Source organism: Oxyura jamaicensis, chromosome 7, assembly GCF_011077185.1.
Source record: "Oxyura jamaicensis isolate SHBP4307 breed ruddy duck chromosome 7, BPBGC_Ojam_1.0, whole genome shotgun sequence".
NCBI classification, from domain to species: Eukaryota; Metazoa; Chordata; class Aves; order Anseriformes; family Anatidae; genus Oxyura; species Oxyura jamaicensis.
This window is the reverse complement of record NC_048899.1, coordinates 19,193,431-19,211,279: the sequence shown is the minus strand read 5'-3', so window position 1 is coordinate 19,211,279 and position 17,849 is coordinate 19,193,431. Positions and strand designations below refer to the sequence as shown.

General features: G+C 46.7%; 1 protein-coding gene across 13 annotated transcripts in view; it reads left to right on the top strand.

Annotated features, from left to right (window-relative positions):
- The first annotated feature begins 3,139 nt into the window (after positions 1-3,139).
- The window catches only part of COL6A3 (collagen type VI alpha 3 chain), a 57,077-nt gene continuing 42,367 nt past the window's right edge, over positions 3,140-17,849 (top strand). For 6 of the 13 annotated variants that reach the window (XM_035331697.1, XM_035331695.1, XM_035331700.1 and 3 more), the window contains exons 1-4: positions 3,140-3,484; positions 9,535-9,684; positions 10,500-11,117; positions 15,158-15,760. In XM_035331697.1, coding sequence (XP_035187588.1) covers positions 9,597-9,684; positions 10,500-11,117; positions 15,158-15,760 — 1,309 coding nt within the window. In that variant the 5' untranslated portion in view covers positions 3,140-3,484; positions 9,535-9,596. The remainder of the gene's footprint in view (positions 3,485-9,534; positions 9,685-10,499; positions 11,118-15,157; positions 15,761-17,849) is intronic. The other 7 variants (XM_035331694.1, XM_035331707.1, XM_035331701.1 and 4 more) reach the window with 7 other exon arrangements.

The window sequence follows — 17,849 nt, the reverse complement described above, 5'->3', positions numbered from 1 at the left end:
TCCAGCCAAGGGTGGTATCAAAGCACAAATGCTTTGGTAGACAGAGAGACAGAAAGTGCAGAGAAAAGCAAGGCCTCAGAAAATATTTCCTGGGCCATTTCCTAACTGGGGGTGTGGTTGTGGAGGGACTATTTGGAAGAAAGCAATGACAAATGCCTTGGAGCTAATTAAGACAATCTATTGTGAGCAAAATTAAAATGCAAGCTGCAGTTGGGATGCCCGTGCCTGGTTTTAGCAGGGCAAGGAAAAAGAGCTTGCTCTTTGAAATCGTGCTTGGATTGGTGACTGGGAAAGAGTTCTGGGGGTACCCCGGCACGAAACAGCCCTGCCTCGCAGGGATGGGTTTGATTTGAGGGGATGAAGGTGGCCATGGGCCTGGAGGATGCCCAAGGAGTCCCCGGAGGAGAAGCCAGCAGATGGTGCTCAAGGATGGGGCCAAGCCGGGATGCTGCAACCACCAGAGCACCCGCTGTGTCCTGGTAAATTTGGGATTACCCCGATCTCTGCCTGACGTGAAGAGGGATGCTTGCTATGGGGCTGGTGCTGTGGCAGGCGATGGCACAGCCCTCCTGGTTGCATGGGTTCTAGAAAACGCTGCACACCGTGGAAATCCAGAGCACATTTCTTAAATGGCACGAAGAAAAGGCACAGCAGAACCTTGTGCTCATCCAGAAAAGACATGCTAAATTTTGCCCTTCTGCTGTTTTTTTTTTTAAAGGCCCTGATCTGAGACCCTCATTGCAAGGAAGATGCCGTGGTCGCCTTTTAATGAGGGTGAGGAAGGAGCACGTAGGGCTTCTATTTTATTATTGTGGATGGAAAGAGAATTCCTCAAAATCCTCTTGACTCATCGCATTCATCACGTCCAGTTATTAACATGCTGGGGAGGAAATCTTGCTAAACTTAGTCACAGCCCTCTAGAAATTACCACGGCACTGTGATTCAGCCTTTTACCATTTTCCAGAGGGGGTTACCATCTGGGGACGGAAAGAAGCCTGTCCCTGGGGGCATCCCCCTCCCAGGATGCTGCAGTGACCACGGCTGGGACCAAGGGGAAAAGGGTGAAGAAATTGAATTCCCCTACCCCAAAATGCCCACTGCATCTCAGCTGGCTGCGGTCCCCAGCTATGAAGCCTCTTTTGGGGAAGGAAAAGCTTTTAGCTTGGTTATTAGGGTCATAAAGGCAATCATGTGGGAATTTAAGTCCTCTCCCAGTCTCATTTAATTACTGGGGCGCTTGGTAAAAGCTGCCACAGTATTAGAACCATATTAAGACAAATTCTGTATCACGAAGGAAATAAAGACTAACAAGTTAAATATGTTCTCAATACGCCGTGATAGGCCCATAATGGGATCCGTATGTGTTTTACCAGTATTTTCACATTATTTATCTACAGTCCCATATCTTGGCTGTTTTTCACTACTGTTCTGGGGTAGCTGGAGCTTTCCTGTGTCTTGTACTTTTATTCTTAAAAATAAAGCTTTAAAACGTTTTCCTGCCTCCCCTGATCGCCAGGCAGAAAATTCTGCTTTCTGAAGGCGCAGCTGAAGCAGCAGCAATACAAACCCCAGGTGCTTGTGTAGCTGTGCCATACTGGTTTTCACTGGTGGTGGCAAACTGGAGCCACTGGAGCATGCTTGGTGAATGCAATTTTCTCTGGCTGCATTGCCTGGGTGGAGTGAGGCCGAGATGTGTGGGTGAGTTAGGAGCAAAGGTTTGGGGTTTGCAATTTCAAACCTAAAATTTTAGATGTATTCTGAATTTTATTTTGTTGTTTTGCACCAGCATCATCCCTTCAGCCGGCTCCCCAGATCCCTCTCTGCCATTGCAAGAAGCAACCAAATTTTTGAAGAAAATGCTTTGCTTTGGACAAATTGCCCCTCCATTGGATGCCCTTGGTCCTCCACCCACAGTGCCCAGTGCCACTTGTCCATCACTGCCTTCCCCATGGCTCCCTTTTTTCCAGGCACATTTATTGGGGTGCTGCCTCTCTTTTCCCCCAGGGAACAACCAAGAACCATAACTCAAAATCTGGGGAGGGGACTCTCTTCCTTTAGGGCACATGGGCAGGGGTGTTTGCCTTGGCCCCCTGCAAGGTTCCACCGGTCCCTGCACCGTTGCTAGCGCGAGCTATTGCATCAGCTGGAGAGCTCAGCGCCTTCCCAAAGCATTCCAGCTATTTAATTTTAATGTGGTGAGCCTTTCAAACTGCACAAAATCTAGAGCAAACATCATAAATCCCCATTTGGAGCAACTGAAGGGAACTTGACTGTTTGATGCCCAGGACACAACCGCAGCTCCAGCCTTATATGGACCCAAGCAGGGGCAAGAGAAAAGAGATGGTTTCCTTACCATAAATTCTTGCAAAAAGCAACCCAGTCCAGACTGAAGTGTTTAATTTTGGCCAGTGTCCTTCTGTCACTGCAGAAGCAGAGGGGTAGAAAAATAAACCCCAGACCTGCCTGGTTTGCTCTGCTAAAGGAAGGGTACAAAGTATTTTTGCACTGGATGAAGGTGAAAAATGAATCACTGATCAGGCACTCTCTCGTCAGCATCTGACTTGCTCTGACACCTTTCAGGCTTTCACTACGAAGTTTTCTCTAGGCTTTGTGTGTTTTGAAGTGTTTATGTCAAGGGTCTGACTTTAATTCCTCGAGGGGGACAGGGAGGGGAGGCCATAACCCACCACCGCTTCTCCTGATGCATCTGATAGGAAACTGAGTTAACAGACCCTCTTGTAGCTGCAGGGAGGACTTGGCTGGGCTTTCTGCAGCCTCAGGCATCCCAAAGGGCTTTGAGGGAGCCCTGCGTAACTTGGTACGGTCCTTGGCACATCCTGGATGCTGCGAGCATCCAAGTCCAGCCCTTCCCTCCCGAGTGAAAGGCGTGCTATTGGAATAACCTCCTGCCACCCAGATATTTTTTGCCTTTTTTTTTCTCTATTTTTTTTTTTTTTTCTCTTTTTTTTTTCCCTTTTTTTTTTTTTTTTTTTTTTTTTCTCTCTCTATTTTCCCCCCCCTTTTTTTTTTTTTCTCCTCCATAGACGGATAACAGGGAAAAACATTTGGGAAGGGGAAGCCTCCGAGCGCGGAGGCGTCCCCAGGGGAGCACTGGGAAGGGGAGGGCGGTATGTGGGGGGGGAAGGACCGCGTGTGATGAGCAGCTCTGACCTCAGCCCCGCCGCCAGCACGAAGCATCTGGATCCCATTTGCAGCGCCCGGCCCCCAGCTGTCCCGCGCCAGCCGCCTCTCCCGGCCCCGCTCAGACCCGTGGCAGCCGCCCGCCGGGAACCAGCGTGCCCGCGGCGTCCTCGTCCCTCCGAGGAAGGCGACGGCGACGAGGAGGCAGGCAGGCTGGGCAGAGCCGTGTGGCACGCCATGCAGCGGGGCTGAGCAACGCTTTGGAGAGGGAAAAACCCAAAACAAGAAAAAAAAATAAATCCTGGAATAAGCAACTTTTTATTTTCCGGGGGTTCGCTCAGGGGTAAGTGGCGCTCTCCGCGTGGGAGCTCTTCACTTGCGCTCGCTTCTCTTCGTGGTTCCTCTCCTCACCCAGCTGTCGATGTTTTGGGGGTTTTTAAGGTATTTTAGGCAAAACCCAGAGAAATGTCCCAGGGAGAAGCCACCCCTTGGTTTCCAGTGGGTGTGGATAAGAAGAGTGCTTCAGTGGGTTTGCTCACACTGGGGCACCCCAAAAGCCTCCTCCCCGAGCCAAGGCACTGCAGGTGCATGGGGATGCTCCTGGCTGAAGGGAATTAAATTCATTTTAAAGCACCCAGCAGGGTTTTATTCCACCACTGTGGGATGGTGCTTGCCTTCCGTGCCTTGAAATCTCTGACATGAGATGGAAGCATATCTCCCAGGAGGGGTGCCCCACGGAGCCAGAGATCCCCCCCATAAAAACATTTGTTTTTTTCTGGGGAGCCTGATCCACAGGACTGCGTGGGCATGAGGAGGTGGGTGAGCACCACCAAGGCAGTGGCTGTCACTGATAGTAGGGACACCCAGCCACATCCCTCCCCAGCAGAGCCTTCCCTTCCCAAACAGAGCCTGAGGCAAGGGATGGCTGTGGCCAGATAGGTTTCCTGGCTGGGCACAGGGGCCAAAATTGATCAGAAAGGGGGTGGCCAAAGATATTTTCCTTCCAGAGGGTGCAGCGGGGACCTCTCGGCTCCTTCCTGGTGGCTGCAATGGTTCATACGGGCTCTTGGGGGGAGGAATGCTGCTTTTTTCAAACTTCTGGCTTTACCCTATTACTGACTGGTTCAAGAAAAAAAAGTTATACTTCGGTATTGATGGTTGCATGCTTACATGGCTGCTTCTTGAGGTGCCTGGTTTAGGAACTTTGTGGAGGTCAGCATTCCTGGGCTTGAGCTGGAGGCAGCTGGGGGGCTCCCAAGGATGTGGTGGTGGGGCAGGGATGTTGCTCTGCAACACCCTTCAACCGACTGGGACCAGACCTAGAGCCTGGGGCTTTCTATTCCCAGTCATGCACAGATTAAAGTAGATATTCCCTCTTTGCAAATAAACTAACTGCAGCCAGGGGTGGGATGCTGTTTCTGGATTGGGGGGGGGGCAGCATGCCCTGCATCGGTCATTCATTCATTCATTGCCCTTCCATGTTTTGGCAAACCCCTTTTGGGTTTCAAAATGCCTTTGCAAAGGAGGAAAACCACTGTTACTGCTGTGATTTCTGAGACGTGTCTGTTTGGGAGCGGGAGGGAAGGGAACATCTTATTCCTTGCATCACTGCGAGCTCTGGCAGCCTGGGGTTGCTTTCTCCCAGCCTCACATTACAGGGATGAACCTGAACCTGCACAGGGCTGGGCTCAGGCTGGCACAACGCACAACCACAACTCCACATGCCCATCACTTTTTCCACCTTTTTAAGTGACTGGCAGGCCACATTAAGGAGGGGACTTGGTTGGGTGGAGAGGTGCCACAAGGCTTAGGGTACTGTGCATAAAGAGCCATTGATCTTTGAGGGAGTTTCCCCCCCCCCCTTTTTTTTTTGTTTCCAGCAAATACTCAATTTCCTCTTATTAACCACTCTATTTCAGTCAGAAGAGGGAAAACAACCAGATTTTAAGCCAACAGTATGCTTAGAAGAACAGAAATGAATACATGATTCATTTTAGATGCAGGGGACCCGCTGGGTGCAGTAGAGGTAATGCAGTCTCATAGCTCTGCTGAATGCTGGTTTTCAAACTAAAGTGGCTTGCAGATCAGGAGGATTTTCTACCTTTTTTGTCTGGGCAGTTTGTGATGCTTGGGTCTGTGTTTGTAGAAGGAAATATTCCCAGAAATAGCACTCACCATCCCCGTGCCGCCAATGCCAGTGGCGCAGAGAGAAACTCTTTCCACAAGGGCTGGTGCAAATAGGAACTGCTCTGCTAAACTGCTTGGAGGGAAATAAATTTGACATCTATCACACAGAACTTGTCCTGAGCCTGTAGAAACATCCTGGCTTAGGGCTGGTGCTGGATGGCAAAGAGGTGGCCAGGTGCCACCTGGGTTCAGGGCACCTTCTGGGGGTGACCAAGCAGGGAAAAGTGACAGCATCTAGCCTCTGCCGTGCCCAAACCACTGCTGGGAGCGGCTTGTGATGATGTTTTCCCCAGCTCAGAGCTCTGCCAGGGCACAGAGACCCAAGGGGAACACATCCAGCCGGGAGAGGAGCAGGCGGCCACCTCCAGAGGGCAACCTGAGCCACAATGGCTCCGCGCTGGGATTCTGGGGCCGCCTCTCCCCAGTGCTGTGGCCGCAGGTGGCTTTTTTGGGTGGCAAGTGTCCTCATTCAAGGAAAGCTTGCTGCAACCTTGTGACTCCACCACTGGCTTCTGGACATCCCCACAGAGCAGATAACTGGGGGGGCAGGATGATGTTTACAGCATCCCATCGGCCCTGTCCATGGGATGATGAGGGCATCCCTTTCATCCTGCCTGATCCCTCACAGAAAAGCTGCTGGGACCTATCTGCAAGTCCACATCCCTTTTTCCCCTACTGCTAGCACAAAGCAAGCAACCCCACAGGCACAAAGTGGGGATTTAGGGCCACAACTGTTTTGCAGGCTTTTGTTTAAGGCATTCTGGGGGAACACCATGGGGCTAGACAGGCAAACAGGACAACACATACCTCAGTCTTGGGCAGTGAGGCCTCCCCAGGGCCATGCCTGCACCCATTCCTATCTGCCTATATATGACACATCACATTTCTATATAAACTGAAGGCATAGCTGCCTCCCACCCAAAGCCAGCCCAGCTGAGAGGCATATGTAATGAATCAAAGCGATATGCAACAGCTGGAGCAAAGTGTGTTTTTTTTTTTTCCCGTCTTTAATGTTTTGCTTTTTTTAAGCCTTCTCATCTGCTTTGCACTTTTCCAGATTTTAATTAAGCTCTACTGGAAAAAAAAAAAAAAAATCACACAAGAGATTTTTAGAAAGTAAATTTGAAGTGCCCAGACAAATACACAATTATGTAAAATGTTAGACTTGTTGCATACTTCTCTATGCATGAAGCAGAAAATAGCTGCTGGGGAAAATATCTAAGGAAATCACTTCATGGCATTAGTAGTAGAAACGATTGCTTTTTAAAGACATTATTAATAACAGATGTATATCCCTGGATGAAATGGAGGACATACTGTTACATTAAGAGGTCACCACACACTATATAAACTCAAGACAGACGTAAAAACTTCAGATTACTGAATGCTACACAACATCCTTTCACACATGGGTTATTAACAGACTTGTTTCTCCAGATTTCAGTGTTAATTCTTAACAGTTGGGGAAAACTGTTTTGCTAAAAGCACTCCATAGTTAGCTTTTTCAGCCTTTTTGCCAAGTTCGCAGTGGTTAATCCAAAAGCTCCACTAGAGATTCTTCCCACAGGACTGTAAGAAACTCTCCTTTAGAAATAATAATGATAAATTCAGGATGAAAATAATCCACTCAGACAATAGTGCAGAAGAATAAGCTTGCAGAACAGACACCTGACAAGGGCCACAAATTAAGGTGAATTACAGAATCACCTACCCTCTTTTTTGTCCTCCAGCTTCTGTGGCCAGAAAAAATACATTATCTCTGCTTCTCCACCTCCTATGGGGGATCATCTCACCCAGCACCTCCTCTATATAGGGGGATAAATGGGAACCCTGATAGGGAGCATCTGTGATTAAAGGCACACTTTCCTCCCTGTTTTATCATCCAGTCCCCATGAGACATCAGTCACCTCCTCCCAGCCACTTTTCTGCCTCTCTCTCCTAATAACCATCCCAGTGTGTTCACAGCCAGTGTGATTTTAGGGTGATTTTGGGGATGTTTGAGGCTAAAACTCCTCTCCTGGGAGCTCCGTTAATCAGCAGGGCTCTCCGCTTACATGTAACCAAAAATACAGTCCCAAGGGAAGCTGGAAATAGATCTGGAGCCTCCAAAAAGCTAAAACGGGATAGAAGGTGATAAAAAGAGCAGCCAGCTTATTATTGCTTGAATAAATAAATGAATAAATAAATAAATAATAATAATAAAAGCATCGTATTTCTAAGCTGGCTGAGGGCAAATGAAAGAAACCCAAGGCTGGATGTTGTCCCACCGCACTGGTGGGAGGAGAAGCTGCCCCATTTTGACAGGTTGGCTTTCCCCTTCTGCTGCCTTCCTGGCCCATAAAGGGCCCCACAAGACTCTCCACAGCTGCTCAATGTCATAAGCCAAAATCCCCCAAAATGTTTGCGTCAGCCCTGTCATTTTGCAGCTGGCAGGACGTGAATTTTCACCCGTTTATCTTGACTGTTCTCCCCCAGCTGCAAGGTCTGCTGGAGGGACAGGGTGCCAGCAGCCAATACTGGGGACAACAACATAACTTTCTGCCTTTTGGGAAAGAAATATTAGTACTTTCACAGTGGGCTGTGTTTAGGCATTCTCTGCAGAAATTCCCACCCCATCCATCCTGCATTCCCATTCCCATTCCATCCTGCATGCTAGCTGTTGGCTCTTGGTGCCTCTCCGTCCATCACTATTATTATTATACAGAAAAAAATGGGTGAAAAAGCAGGGCCTGATTGGCACTATATGGTTTTTATAAAAGCTACGAGAAAAGGCAAAGCCCTGCAGCCATGTGGAGCATCTGGAAGGGCAAATATTGGAGGAGTGGGAGCCATGGGGCTTTGATGTGCAGAGAACAAGTGGAAGGGTCAAGGTTGTACCAGGTCTTGGGAAAGGCCAATGGATATCATCTCTCCTTTCCATTGAATCCCACTCTGATAGCCCTGCGAAGTGTCTCTTTGGTGGAAGAAGGATCGACCACTTAGATGTTGAACTTTCCCCAAGTCAAGGCATCCTTTTCTCCCCTGGCTATGCCAGATATTGCCATCTCTGCAACTTGCAAGGTTCGGCGGAAAGGATGATTTTTTTTTCCCACTTAACCCTCTTAGGATCCTGTAGACTGATGGAGATGGCAACAATGAGAAAATTGATTTTTTTTTTTTTTTTTTTTTTCCTTTAAATGATGACCCGGTTAACAGCTTGATGTATTTGAATCAATTTTGGCCCGTTTCAGTAATTGAGCTCCATTTAGGGAACAAGAAGCAATAAATATTGCGTTCCCTTTTGGGAGGATATTTTCTCAGTGAAGCAAGGATTGCTGGGTTCTGCGCTGCAGGCTTGGAAATGAGGATTAAATAATAAATTAGCCATTTCCATGACAACACATACACAGCTTTCCTGAAGGAGACATGGTTTCAGAAGCTTTGCCAGGTGGATCATAGATAACAAACCTCCATAAATTCTATTTTGGCTATGACATATAACATATTATCCTTGGTGCCTTTCCAAAATGCGATCAGCCGGCGCAGGCTATTCCACCACAAAGGACGCGAGCTTGAGGGAGTCCAAGGGCTTTCTGCCACATAGCCAGAACATGCAGATCGCTTGGGCCTGGGATAATTAAATTTCCATTTGTATCCTTGGGACAGCTGAAAAGGTGAGCTGAGGCAAAGGGGGAAGTCCAGCAGGATTATCATTCTGGTTTCTGCAAAACTTGAATAAGGAACAGCAGCAGCAAGAGAGAATGCTTTGCCTGGATGTTTTGGCCAGTCCACTGTGGGCAAGGAGGACAGAGCAGAGGGCAGCCAGGCATTTTGGGGGGTTGAGGGTTGTTTATTGATGATAGAAACCTAGACTTTATATTCAGTATTACCTGTGGCAGTATAGGCAAGAAGAAAGCCGTCTAAGCCTACTGCAGTGATGAAATGCCATTGTGATGGGAATGATGGCTCCTCTACAGTGGGACCTGACCAGCACTAAAATAATTTCTCCCCACCAATGCAACATGAAAGTGTCAAAAAACCACACATGGCTGGGCCTTTCTGTCTTGTGTTTCATCAGTTTAAGCACAGGCATGGATATGATGACAGTCGTACAACTTTGCGTTGACCTCTTCTTGTAGGAGGTATGATAGTAACCAAAAGCCCTTAACAACTAGGTATTTAATAGCAACCGGGCCAGTAACCTACTTCTCCCTCTCTCTCCTTTAGGTATCACACCTGGTGCTTTGAAACAAAGAGAATAAAAGGAAAACGGGAAATAACAGACCAAAATGAGGAAACACCGACATTTGCCCTTTGCGGCAATTCTTGGCCTCCTGCTCTTGGGCCTTTGCTTGGTTGGCGCCCAGCAGCAAGCAGGTAAGACAGGGCCACCAACCCCAACAGCACCCCTCTACCAACATGCTGCTCGCTCACACCGAGACTTTCACACCCTTTGATTTTTAATGTGCATGTCCATGATACGTTGTGGTTCGCCTCCTGCTCCTCCACCCCTGCTAGGCTGACCTGGGCCTAGGCCTTCCCAAGCATGTCGCTAGCCCATGGCCGGCGTTGGAGGATGCTCTGTGTGGCCGGGGTGCTGGATGTGGAGTTTTTGGCCCCCCAGGGAGGCCCTGAGGGGGTTTCCTCTTAGGCAGAGCTGTTTTGATTTCCTTGCATGTGTATGAGCAAAGGTGAGATGCGAGAAGAGCGCTGCTGCCAACCCACAGGGAGGCTGTTGGGTTTTTATGGCACTGGCATCATTTGAAGCAGAGCCAGTGTCACTAGGGGGGTTAGAGAAAGGAAAAAAACATGGAAAAACCAAGGCCAGCACCCAGGCTGCTTCCACGAGCAGTCCTTGATACCACCAGGCAGCCAGAAAACGCACCAAGGCTACGTTTGAGCAAGCCCAGATTTGCACCTCGTGCTTTGTCCTGGGGCTGGCATCCAAATTCCTGTGCAGGCAGGGCCCAGGAGGGAAGAATCTTCTTGCCTCCCTCCCTGGGAAGGGTAGGTTGCATGCTGTCCCCTCCTGTCTCTGCCTGGAGTCCCCAGTGCTTCTTGTTTTGCTCGGGGCGATGAGGGGAAGCCGGGCTTTGGTGCCCCCATGCAAAGGAGGCTGTTGGTCATTTGTGCGAGGAGGAATGCTTGCACTGTCTGGTAGAAAACCCTAAACCCCATCTGTTTTTTTAAAGCTGTCAGAACCGCGGCTGTGGCTGATATAATATTTCTAGTGGATTCCTCTTGGAGCATTGGGAAGGAGCATTTCCAACTCATTCGAGAGTTTCTGTATGATGTTGTAAAGGCTTTAGATGTGGGACGAAATGATTTTCGTTTTGCACTGGTCCAGTTCAGCGGAAACCCCCACACAGAGTTCCAGTTAAACACGTACCCCTCTAACCAAGACGTGCTGTCCCATATTGCGAATATGCCTTACATGGGGGGAGGCACCAAGACTGGAAAAGGATTAGAGTACCTCATTGAGAACCATCTCACTAAAGCTGCTGGAAGCAGAGCGAGTGAAGGCGTTCCCCAGGTTATTATAGTGTTAACGGACGGACGATCCCAGGATGATGTGGCTCTGCCATCATCTGTCCTTAAATCGGCCCATGTAAACATGTTTGCGGTCGGCGTGCAGGATGCGGTGGAAGGGGAGTTAAAGGAAATAGCGAGTGAGCCCTTCGATACACACCTTTTCAACCTAGAGAATTTTACCGCTCTCCATGGCATAGTTGGAGACTTAGTGGCAAGTGTCCATACATCCATGACTCCAGAAAAGGCTGGGGCCAAAGGACTGGTTAAAGACATAACAGGTAATGGCCAAATGCTGCGCTCTGTCCTGGCCATGCTGATAGCTCCCATCGGCATGGTGACTGCTGGTGCTGCACTCTTTGAAGCCTTTGTAGGGGAAGACTGAGATGGATGTTCAGAGGTTTAAAAACAAAGGTTTGAAGCGTATGGCACTGTGCTTGTGCCCATTGGGCATGCTGTGGTTTGAAAATTGAGCCCCCATGCTACATGTTGCAGGAGGCAGTGCTCCAGGACCCTGGCAGGGGCAGCAGCCCCCTGGGGACATCCTTCTGCACCCATGGCATGGAAAGGCTAGTGTAGGGAGCTCTTATGGGAGATATATTAAATTGCCCCATCCTATCCACTCAGGTATCCACCTATCACAAGGTAGGGAAATAGGAGATAACCACATCAGCCACATTGGTCCCGACCCTAAACCCTCTGGAGACTGCACAGGTCTCTGCTGGCTGCAGGATACCAGGGGGGACGTCCTGGTGGGGGCAGTGGGAAACGTGGTCTGTGCAAGGGACCCCGAGGGCACGGTGGGATGAGACACTCAGCCCAACTGAGTGTGGCTTTGGGATGTCACCATGGCCAGGAGCAGTGCCATGCTGCCATGCCAGGGGATCTGTCCCTCTCCTTAGGACCTCGCAGTCCCTTCAGGTTTTGGGAATGTAGCTCTCACAAAGCTCTGCAGTTCCAGAAGGGTCCTGGGAGTCCATATTGCAGTGCATGGTGACTCTGGAAAGCCTCACTTTTTTTCCTGTTCTCAGCTGAAGACAGCAAAAGTAGCGCCTGCTTAGAGAACTACTCCCCTAAAACCCCATCTCTGAGCAGGCCCGCGGACCTTGCTCCTTTTCTGCTCAGAGAAGGTGTGTGGTTCGGCAATCCCTTTTGAGATGCTACTCAAATGCCTTCTCTACAAGCTGATGGGGATCTGGGCCCTTCTCGTAACTGAAACATCTCTGCAAACCATGTCGGCTTCAATGGATCTGCACTGGCCACAATCTGGGGGCCGAATTTGCCTGGAAAAAATGACAGCCTTCCTCTGTCCCTCTGTTTATGAAATTACAGTGTGGAAAGGGCCTTCTGAGCAGCTTTGTTGTGTTTCAAAACAGAACTCTGAGAGATCAAACCTTTCTTTTTATTCCTGAGACTCCATCTGAAGGTCAATAGCTTGTGGGGTAATGTAAGGCAATGGCAGTGTAATGAGGTGTAACATTAATACCCTGTGTTGTCCTGTCTGATTAACCCTCACGTCAGTCCCACTGGGTGCTCTCCATCACTGCATGACACTGAGCATCACCAACAGGCTGTGCTCACACATTTTTTTTGTGCAAAGTGCTTGAGAGGGCAAATATCCAAGTCACGTGAAAGCCACAGGGAAGGAAATCAGCTGCTGCAGAAGGAAGAGATAAAATTTGCCATTTCTAAGAAAAAACATGTCGATTCATGTGTAAAATGAATGCTATATATGACATATATATGAATGCTCATATATGACACGCTGACAGCCCTGCAGAGGTTGTTGAGCATCTCCACCATGAAGGGCCACAATGCTGAAACCAAAGGGGGACTTTGTCTTTGGTAGCCCTGCAGACTACAAATGGCCCAAGTTTCAGACTTTCCTTCAAAAGCTTTAAAGGCAAATTCCTACCTCATGTACATCAGGGAGTGTTTCCAAGTTCAATTCTTCTCAGAAAAAGCATTTGCAAGTGTTTCCTTCCCCTGCTGTAACACCAAATTTAAGCCAATCCTACTATTGCAGTTTTGTCTCTGTGCACTTTGCACGGGCAATCTGTGGAGTACCATTAAACATGGAAAAAAGATGTTACAGATCCTAACCCTTGCATAACAATATGTGGTGTGCAAAGCATGGTACAAATAAGTTTGATTAAGAGTTTAGGAAGTCATTTATTCAGCTGATAACTCCATGTAGCATTAACATATGCAAAAATGTCATGGATGTTTCACTAGACATGAACCTGAATGTGAAGCAGAAATGCAAAAAAAAAAATGGTCACGTAGTATTTCCAATAGAGTACCAAAGCTGTTGGTCTGTGGCAGTCCCCAGAGCTGACTAGCGTAAGCATGGAAGTCAGCCCCGAGTTTGCCCTGATATATTTGTTAAATCTTAGCTGTCTGTCTCATCTGACCCTCCTTGCTTAGTTGTGTAACAAGCATGCTTTTATTTGTCCTTCAGCACCAGCTTGTTCCATAAATGTGCACTGAAGTACAAAGGTTTTTACAGTGATGACAAATTATCCAACACATCCATTTTGTATCTGTTTTCTCTTTTGCGGGAGTGACCCGTGATGACACCCATTGGCGTCTGACATCTCATTTCTCAAAAAGACAGCCAGGGTATCTGAAACAGTGCTGGGTACAACTACCCTGAGATTTCTCTTCTCTTCACGTTATGAAGTAGAACGTGTACATCCCAACCACAAATGGCACAGCAAAACCAACCATAAGCACTTTCACAGCTTTCGACTCGGTGTTGAAAAAAAGCCCCTGAGCCCTTGGCAATTCTGAATCACATCGGTGTTCTCCAAGCTGAGGTTGGCCATCAAAAATTGGCCCAGGGAGCTGGTGACCCTTTGTCGCTGGAATTGCATATCTGAGTCTTGGCGGCATTGTGGTGTATGAAACATTTACCAGAAAACTTCTGCAGGGGCCAAAAAATTATTGACGATGCTAATCGCGAAGATAACAGGTTTATTCCTGGCTTTGCTAAACTCCACGCCAGTTCTGCTACTGGGTTCACCTTCAGCTTTCAAAAAGCTAAGAGCCAGATTTCCAGATTTCCAAACTTTTCAGTCATTTGCAAATAGTCTGAAGTTTGATTTGCTGACAAGATTTGTCAAATAGTAGCATGAACAACTTGAGCGTGCTTTGGGGTCTTCTTCCCCTGCCTGTTGAATGCGTAAAGCTCTTGGTGATCTTGGTGGTAAGATTACTTGAGCTAAAGGAGGAGGAGCAGACACCAGGCCATTTTGGGTCTGCTTCGGTAAGTCTGACAGAAAAAAATGCTTCCCCCTCAACAACCAGGCTAATGCCACATTAAAGTTTTGTTTGGTGTGTGTAATATTCTCAGCAGATGCTTGCAATTGTCTGGGTATAGTCACAACAAATAGAGTTGGATAATTGTGTCATGACTGATTTCATCACCCTGTTTTAACCTGATTCTGCATTCCTTGATTGAATATTGAGAGTCCAGAAAATATCCAGAAAAATACAGACCAGACTCATCTATTGATAATCAATGCATCTGTGCAAAACAAATAACAAAAACAGCCTTGTGTGGCATGGGTTGACAATTGTGTGGGTCAGCTTGCTGGACAAATATCATCGTGCATATGCTGGACAGCTGGTAAAAGAGTTACAGAGAAAAAACTGTAATCAAAACTTTTTCAGTTGTTTCTAACAAATGCATTTCAAATAATATTTACTTTTTCTGGGAGAAGCCAATATATTCAGCCTCTGCTTTTAAACAGCAAAATAACAGAATTGCGGAAGAGAGGCTGAAACTTTCCATGTAAATAGTGGTTTTTCTTTAAAAAAAATAAAAAATAAAAAAGAAAAAGAAAATAAAAGGACAGAAAGAGAGAGAGAGACTGCAATTCAAGGAGGAAAAAATCTTTTTAATATTACTGTGTTGTCACCCAGCATCTTCAGGGTGAATTGCCACCAAAATCCATCATTTTCTTTTGGTTCTGTCCATCTAAATATTTAGACAGGACTGGGAAGTGATCGGGTGGATCTAGACTTCCAAAGATTACGTTTTCAGAGTTTTCTCTTCAGAAATGCTGACTCCCATGTGACAGCAGCCACGAGCTCAGGTTGTGCCCAGCCCTGGGGAGCAGATGCTGGGGCTGGAAACTCGTATTCAATCAGAATGCAGAACTAAGAGGCAAAAACATCACTTCCTCAGTGAACACGTGTTTTGTTTTCTCATTTTCGTGTTTCTTACTGGTTTTCCAAGAAACATGTCAGAACACTGTACAACTGCATGTAATCACCCATTTTAATGCTTTCACCTTTTGCATTTCTTTTTTTAAAGCTCAAGAGTCTGCTGACCTTATTTTCCTTATTGACGGATCAAACAACATCGGAAGTGTCAATTTTCCAGCCATACGTGATTTCCTTGTAAATTTGATTGAAAGCCTCAGAGTTGGAGCTCAGCAAATACACATTGGGGTGGTGCAGTATAGTGATGAACCCAGAACCGAGTTCGCTTTGAACAGCTACTCCACAAAAGCGGATGTTCTGGATGCCGTGAAGGCACTTAGTTTCCGTGGTGGCGAGGAAGCTAACACTGGTGCAGCACTGGAGTTTGTGGTGGAGAACCTCTTCACCCAGGCAGGAGGCAGCAGGATAGAGGAAGCGGTGCCTCAGATTTTAGTGCTGATAAGTGGTGGAGAGTCTAGTGATGATATCCGAGAGGGCTTGTTAGCGGTGAAGCAAGCTAGTATATTTTCGTTTAGCATTGGGGTCCAGAATGCTGACAGTGCAGAGCTGCAGCAGATTGCTACTGATGGAAGCTTCGCATTTACTGCCCTGGATATCCATAACCTTGATGCTCTTCAAGAATTATTACTGCCCAACATTGTTGGAGTGGCCCAAAGACTCATTTTGTTAGAGGCCCCAACCATTGTGACTGAAGGTACGTATGCCTTTCTAGACTGTTGCATTTTGATGAATTTTGCACACTTTAAAAACAAATTTTATTTTTTAGAGTTTTTTTTTTTTTCTTTTTTTCCTTTTTCTTTTTCTTTTTTTTTTTTTTTCAATGCATCTCTCTGGTCTGATTTTGGAGAAAATGTGCAACTGATGTGCAGAAACTCATTTAGTCAGTGGGTTCTCTTTTGAAAACCATAAGGCTTTGTGTCTGTAACTTGCATGACATGGGGTTTTAAAGAACACAAGCAGAGTATAAAAACGCTCATATAATCCTTATTGTGGTATCTAAGAGCATAAAAAGGCCCATACAATCCTTATTGTGGTATCTAAGCACCCCTGGAGGTAAACAATTCAGCATGTTTGGCTCTGAAAACATGTATGTCATGTAAGCTTACGTTATATGTCAGCTGAAAGTGGCATCAGAATGAAATTTGACTGGGGAAGCCAGTAGGGATGTAAAATGGATCCCTGTTTCAAACAGTTGAAATTGCCAGCTTACTAAAAGAGTAGAATGACCTACTTCACTGGAACTGTGCACCATAACTGGGAAAAGGGTAAAAATCCACCCTGAAGCTTCTTTAGAGGCTTTTGTGTTGTTAAATAAAAGAAAAACAGCCCTTAGTTTTTCTGAAGCAAAATCCCTACCTTGCAAACTTCTGTTTCCCTTCAACCTCTAATCTAAGTAAGTTTGCAGCTTTCCATGAGGCCATGGGAAAAAAATAAAAATAAAAAATGTGGGTGTCCATATTCTGCTGAGGTCACTTTATCACCTTAAGTCCTTATTGCCATTATTTCTCGTCTAGCATTATCTTGGGTGCAGTAGAATAATGAACACACAGCGAACACACAGTGCTGTGTGCTGGTTTTATGGAGCATGTAGGTGATTAAGAGTTTCTCACCCTGTGATTTTATGACTGAGTTAAATGTACTGGTAGTGAGCTTTATGAAAGACCCAACACGTTGCATTTTGGAGGCTCTTGGGAAGGGCCAGGCTGGAGTTCCTGCAGATAATCTCCAGAACATGTAATGCAAACAAGCCTTTGGGGATCTGAGTGCCAGTCTGGAGTTCTGTACATGCTGTTCAACTTGTGATGTATGTTGACTTATAAAACTGCATCCCAGATGTCTTCATTAATCTATGTCTAAACATGTTTGTTGTCCCATGGCTCAAATCAAAGGGAGGAATTTGCCTAAAAGATCATTTTATGACCTTGCCTTGATTATTGCAGGAAGAAACACAAAGAACGTTTCCTTACAGCACCCCACAAGAACCATATTTAGCTAAATAAGCTGAAGTATGCATGTCTAGCTAAAAACATGCATGACAGGACCCAAGCAAGTCTATGGAAAACCCATCTTCTGCCCCACAAATTTTAAACCCAGCAGATGGGGCATTTTCAGGGGGCTAAAAGGACAGGAATCATTAGTTCAGAAGTATGTCCAATGCTTTGACCTTTTACAATCAGAGTGTATTCCTTTTCAATGTTTTAATCAGATAATGGGCAGATTTAAAATGTTGGTACATTTGGTTTCATCTGCACTTTGAATGTTTTTCACTCAGCTTGTTTGTAGAAGGTACTACCGTAGCATCAGCCCATGCAATCACTTATAGGTGGACCTGCTAAATAGAGAATGTGGTGTTTGCAAAGGAACTTTAGGGAATTTCCTTTACCTAGTGTCCTTGGAAATTCATTTAGATGGGTCTGCTTGATTCACAGCAGTGCCTTGCAAGTCTGGGGCATAAAGCAGTGGTTTGGGACACACAGAGCAGCTGGAATGGGACGCAAAGCCCCTTGGAGATGCCAAGCATTCCTGTACAATACAGAAGTCATCCTGCTTCACTTGAGCTCTTGGGCTGAAAGCTAGGGTTGAAAGGGGCTCTCAAAGTGCCTTTCTGACTCTCTCCCCTCTCCTTTAGTGACTGGGGAAGCCTAGGTGATTAAATCAGGTGTGGTGTTTCACCAGAGATAGCTGAGATGGCAATGAGAGAGGAACTGTGCAGGGCCAGGTTTGAGGAAGACACCCTCTGACATTCCTAGGGGAGTGCAATGACTTTGACAGTCAAAGGTAAT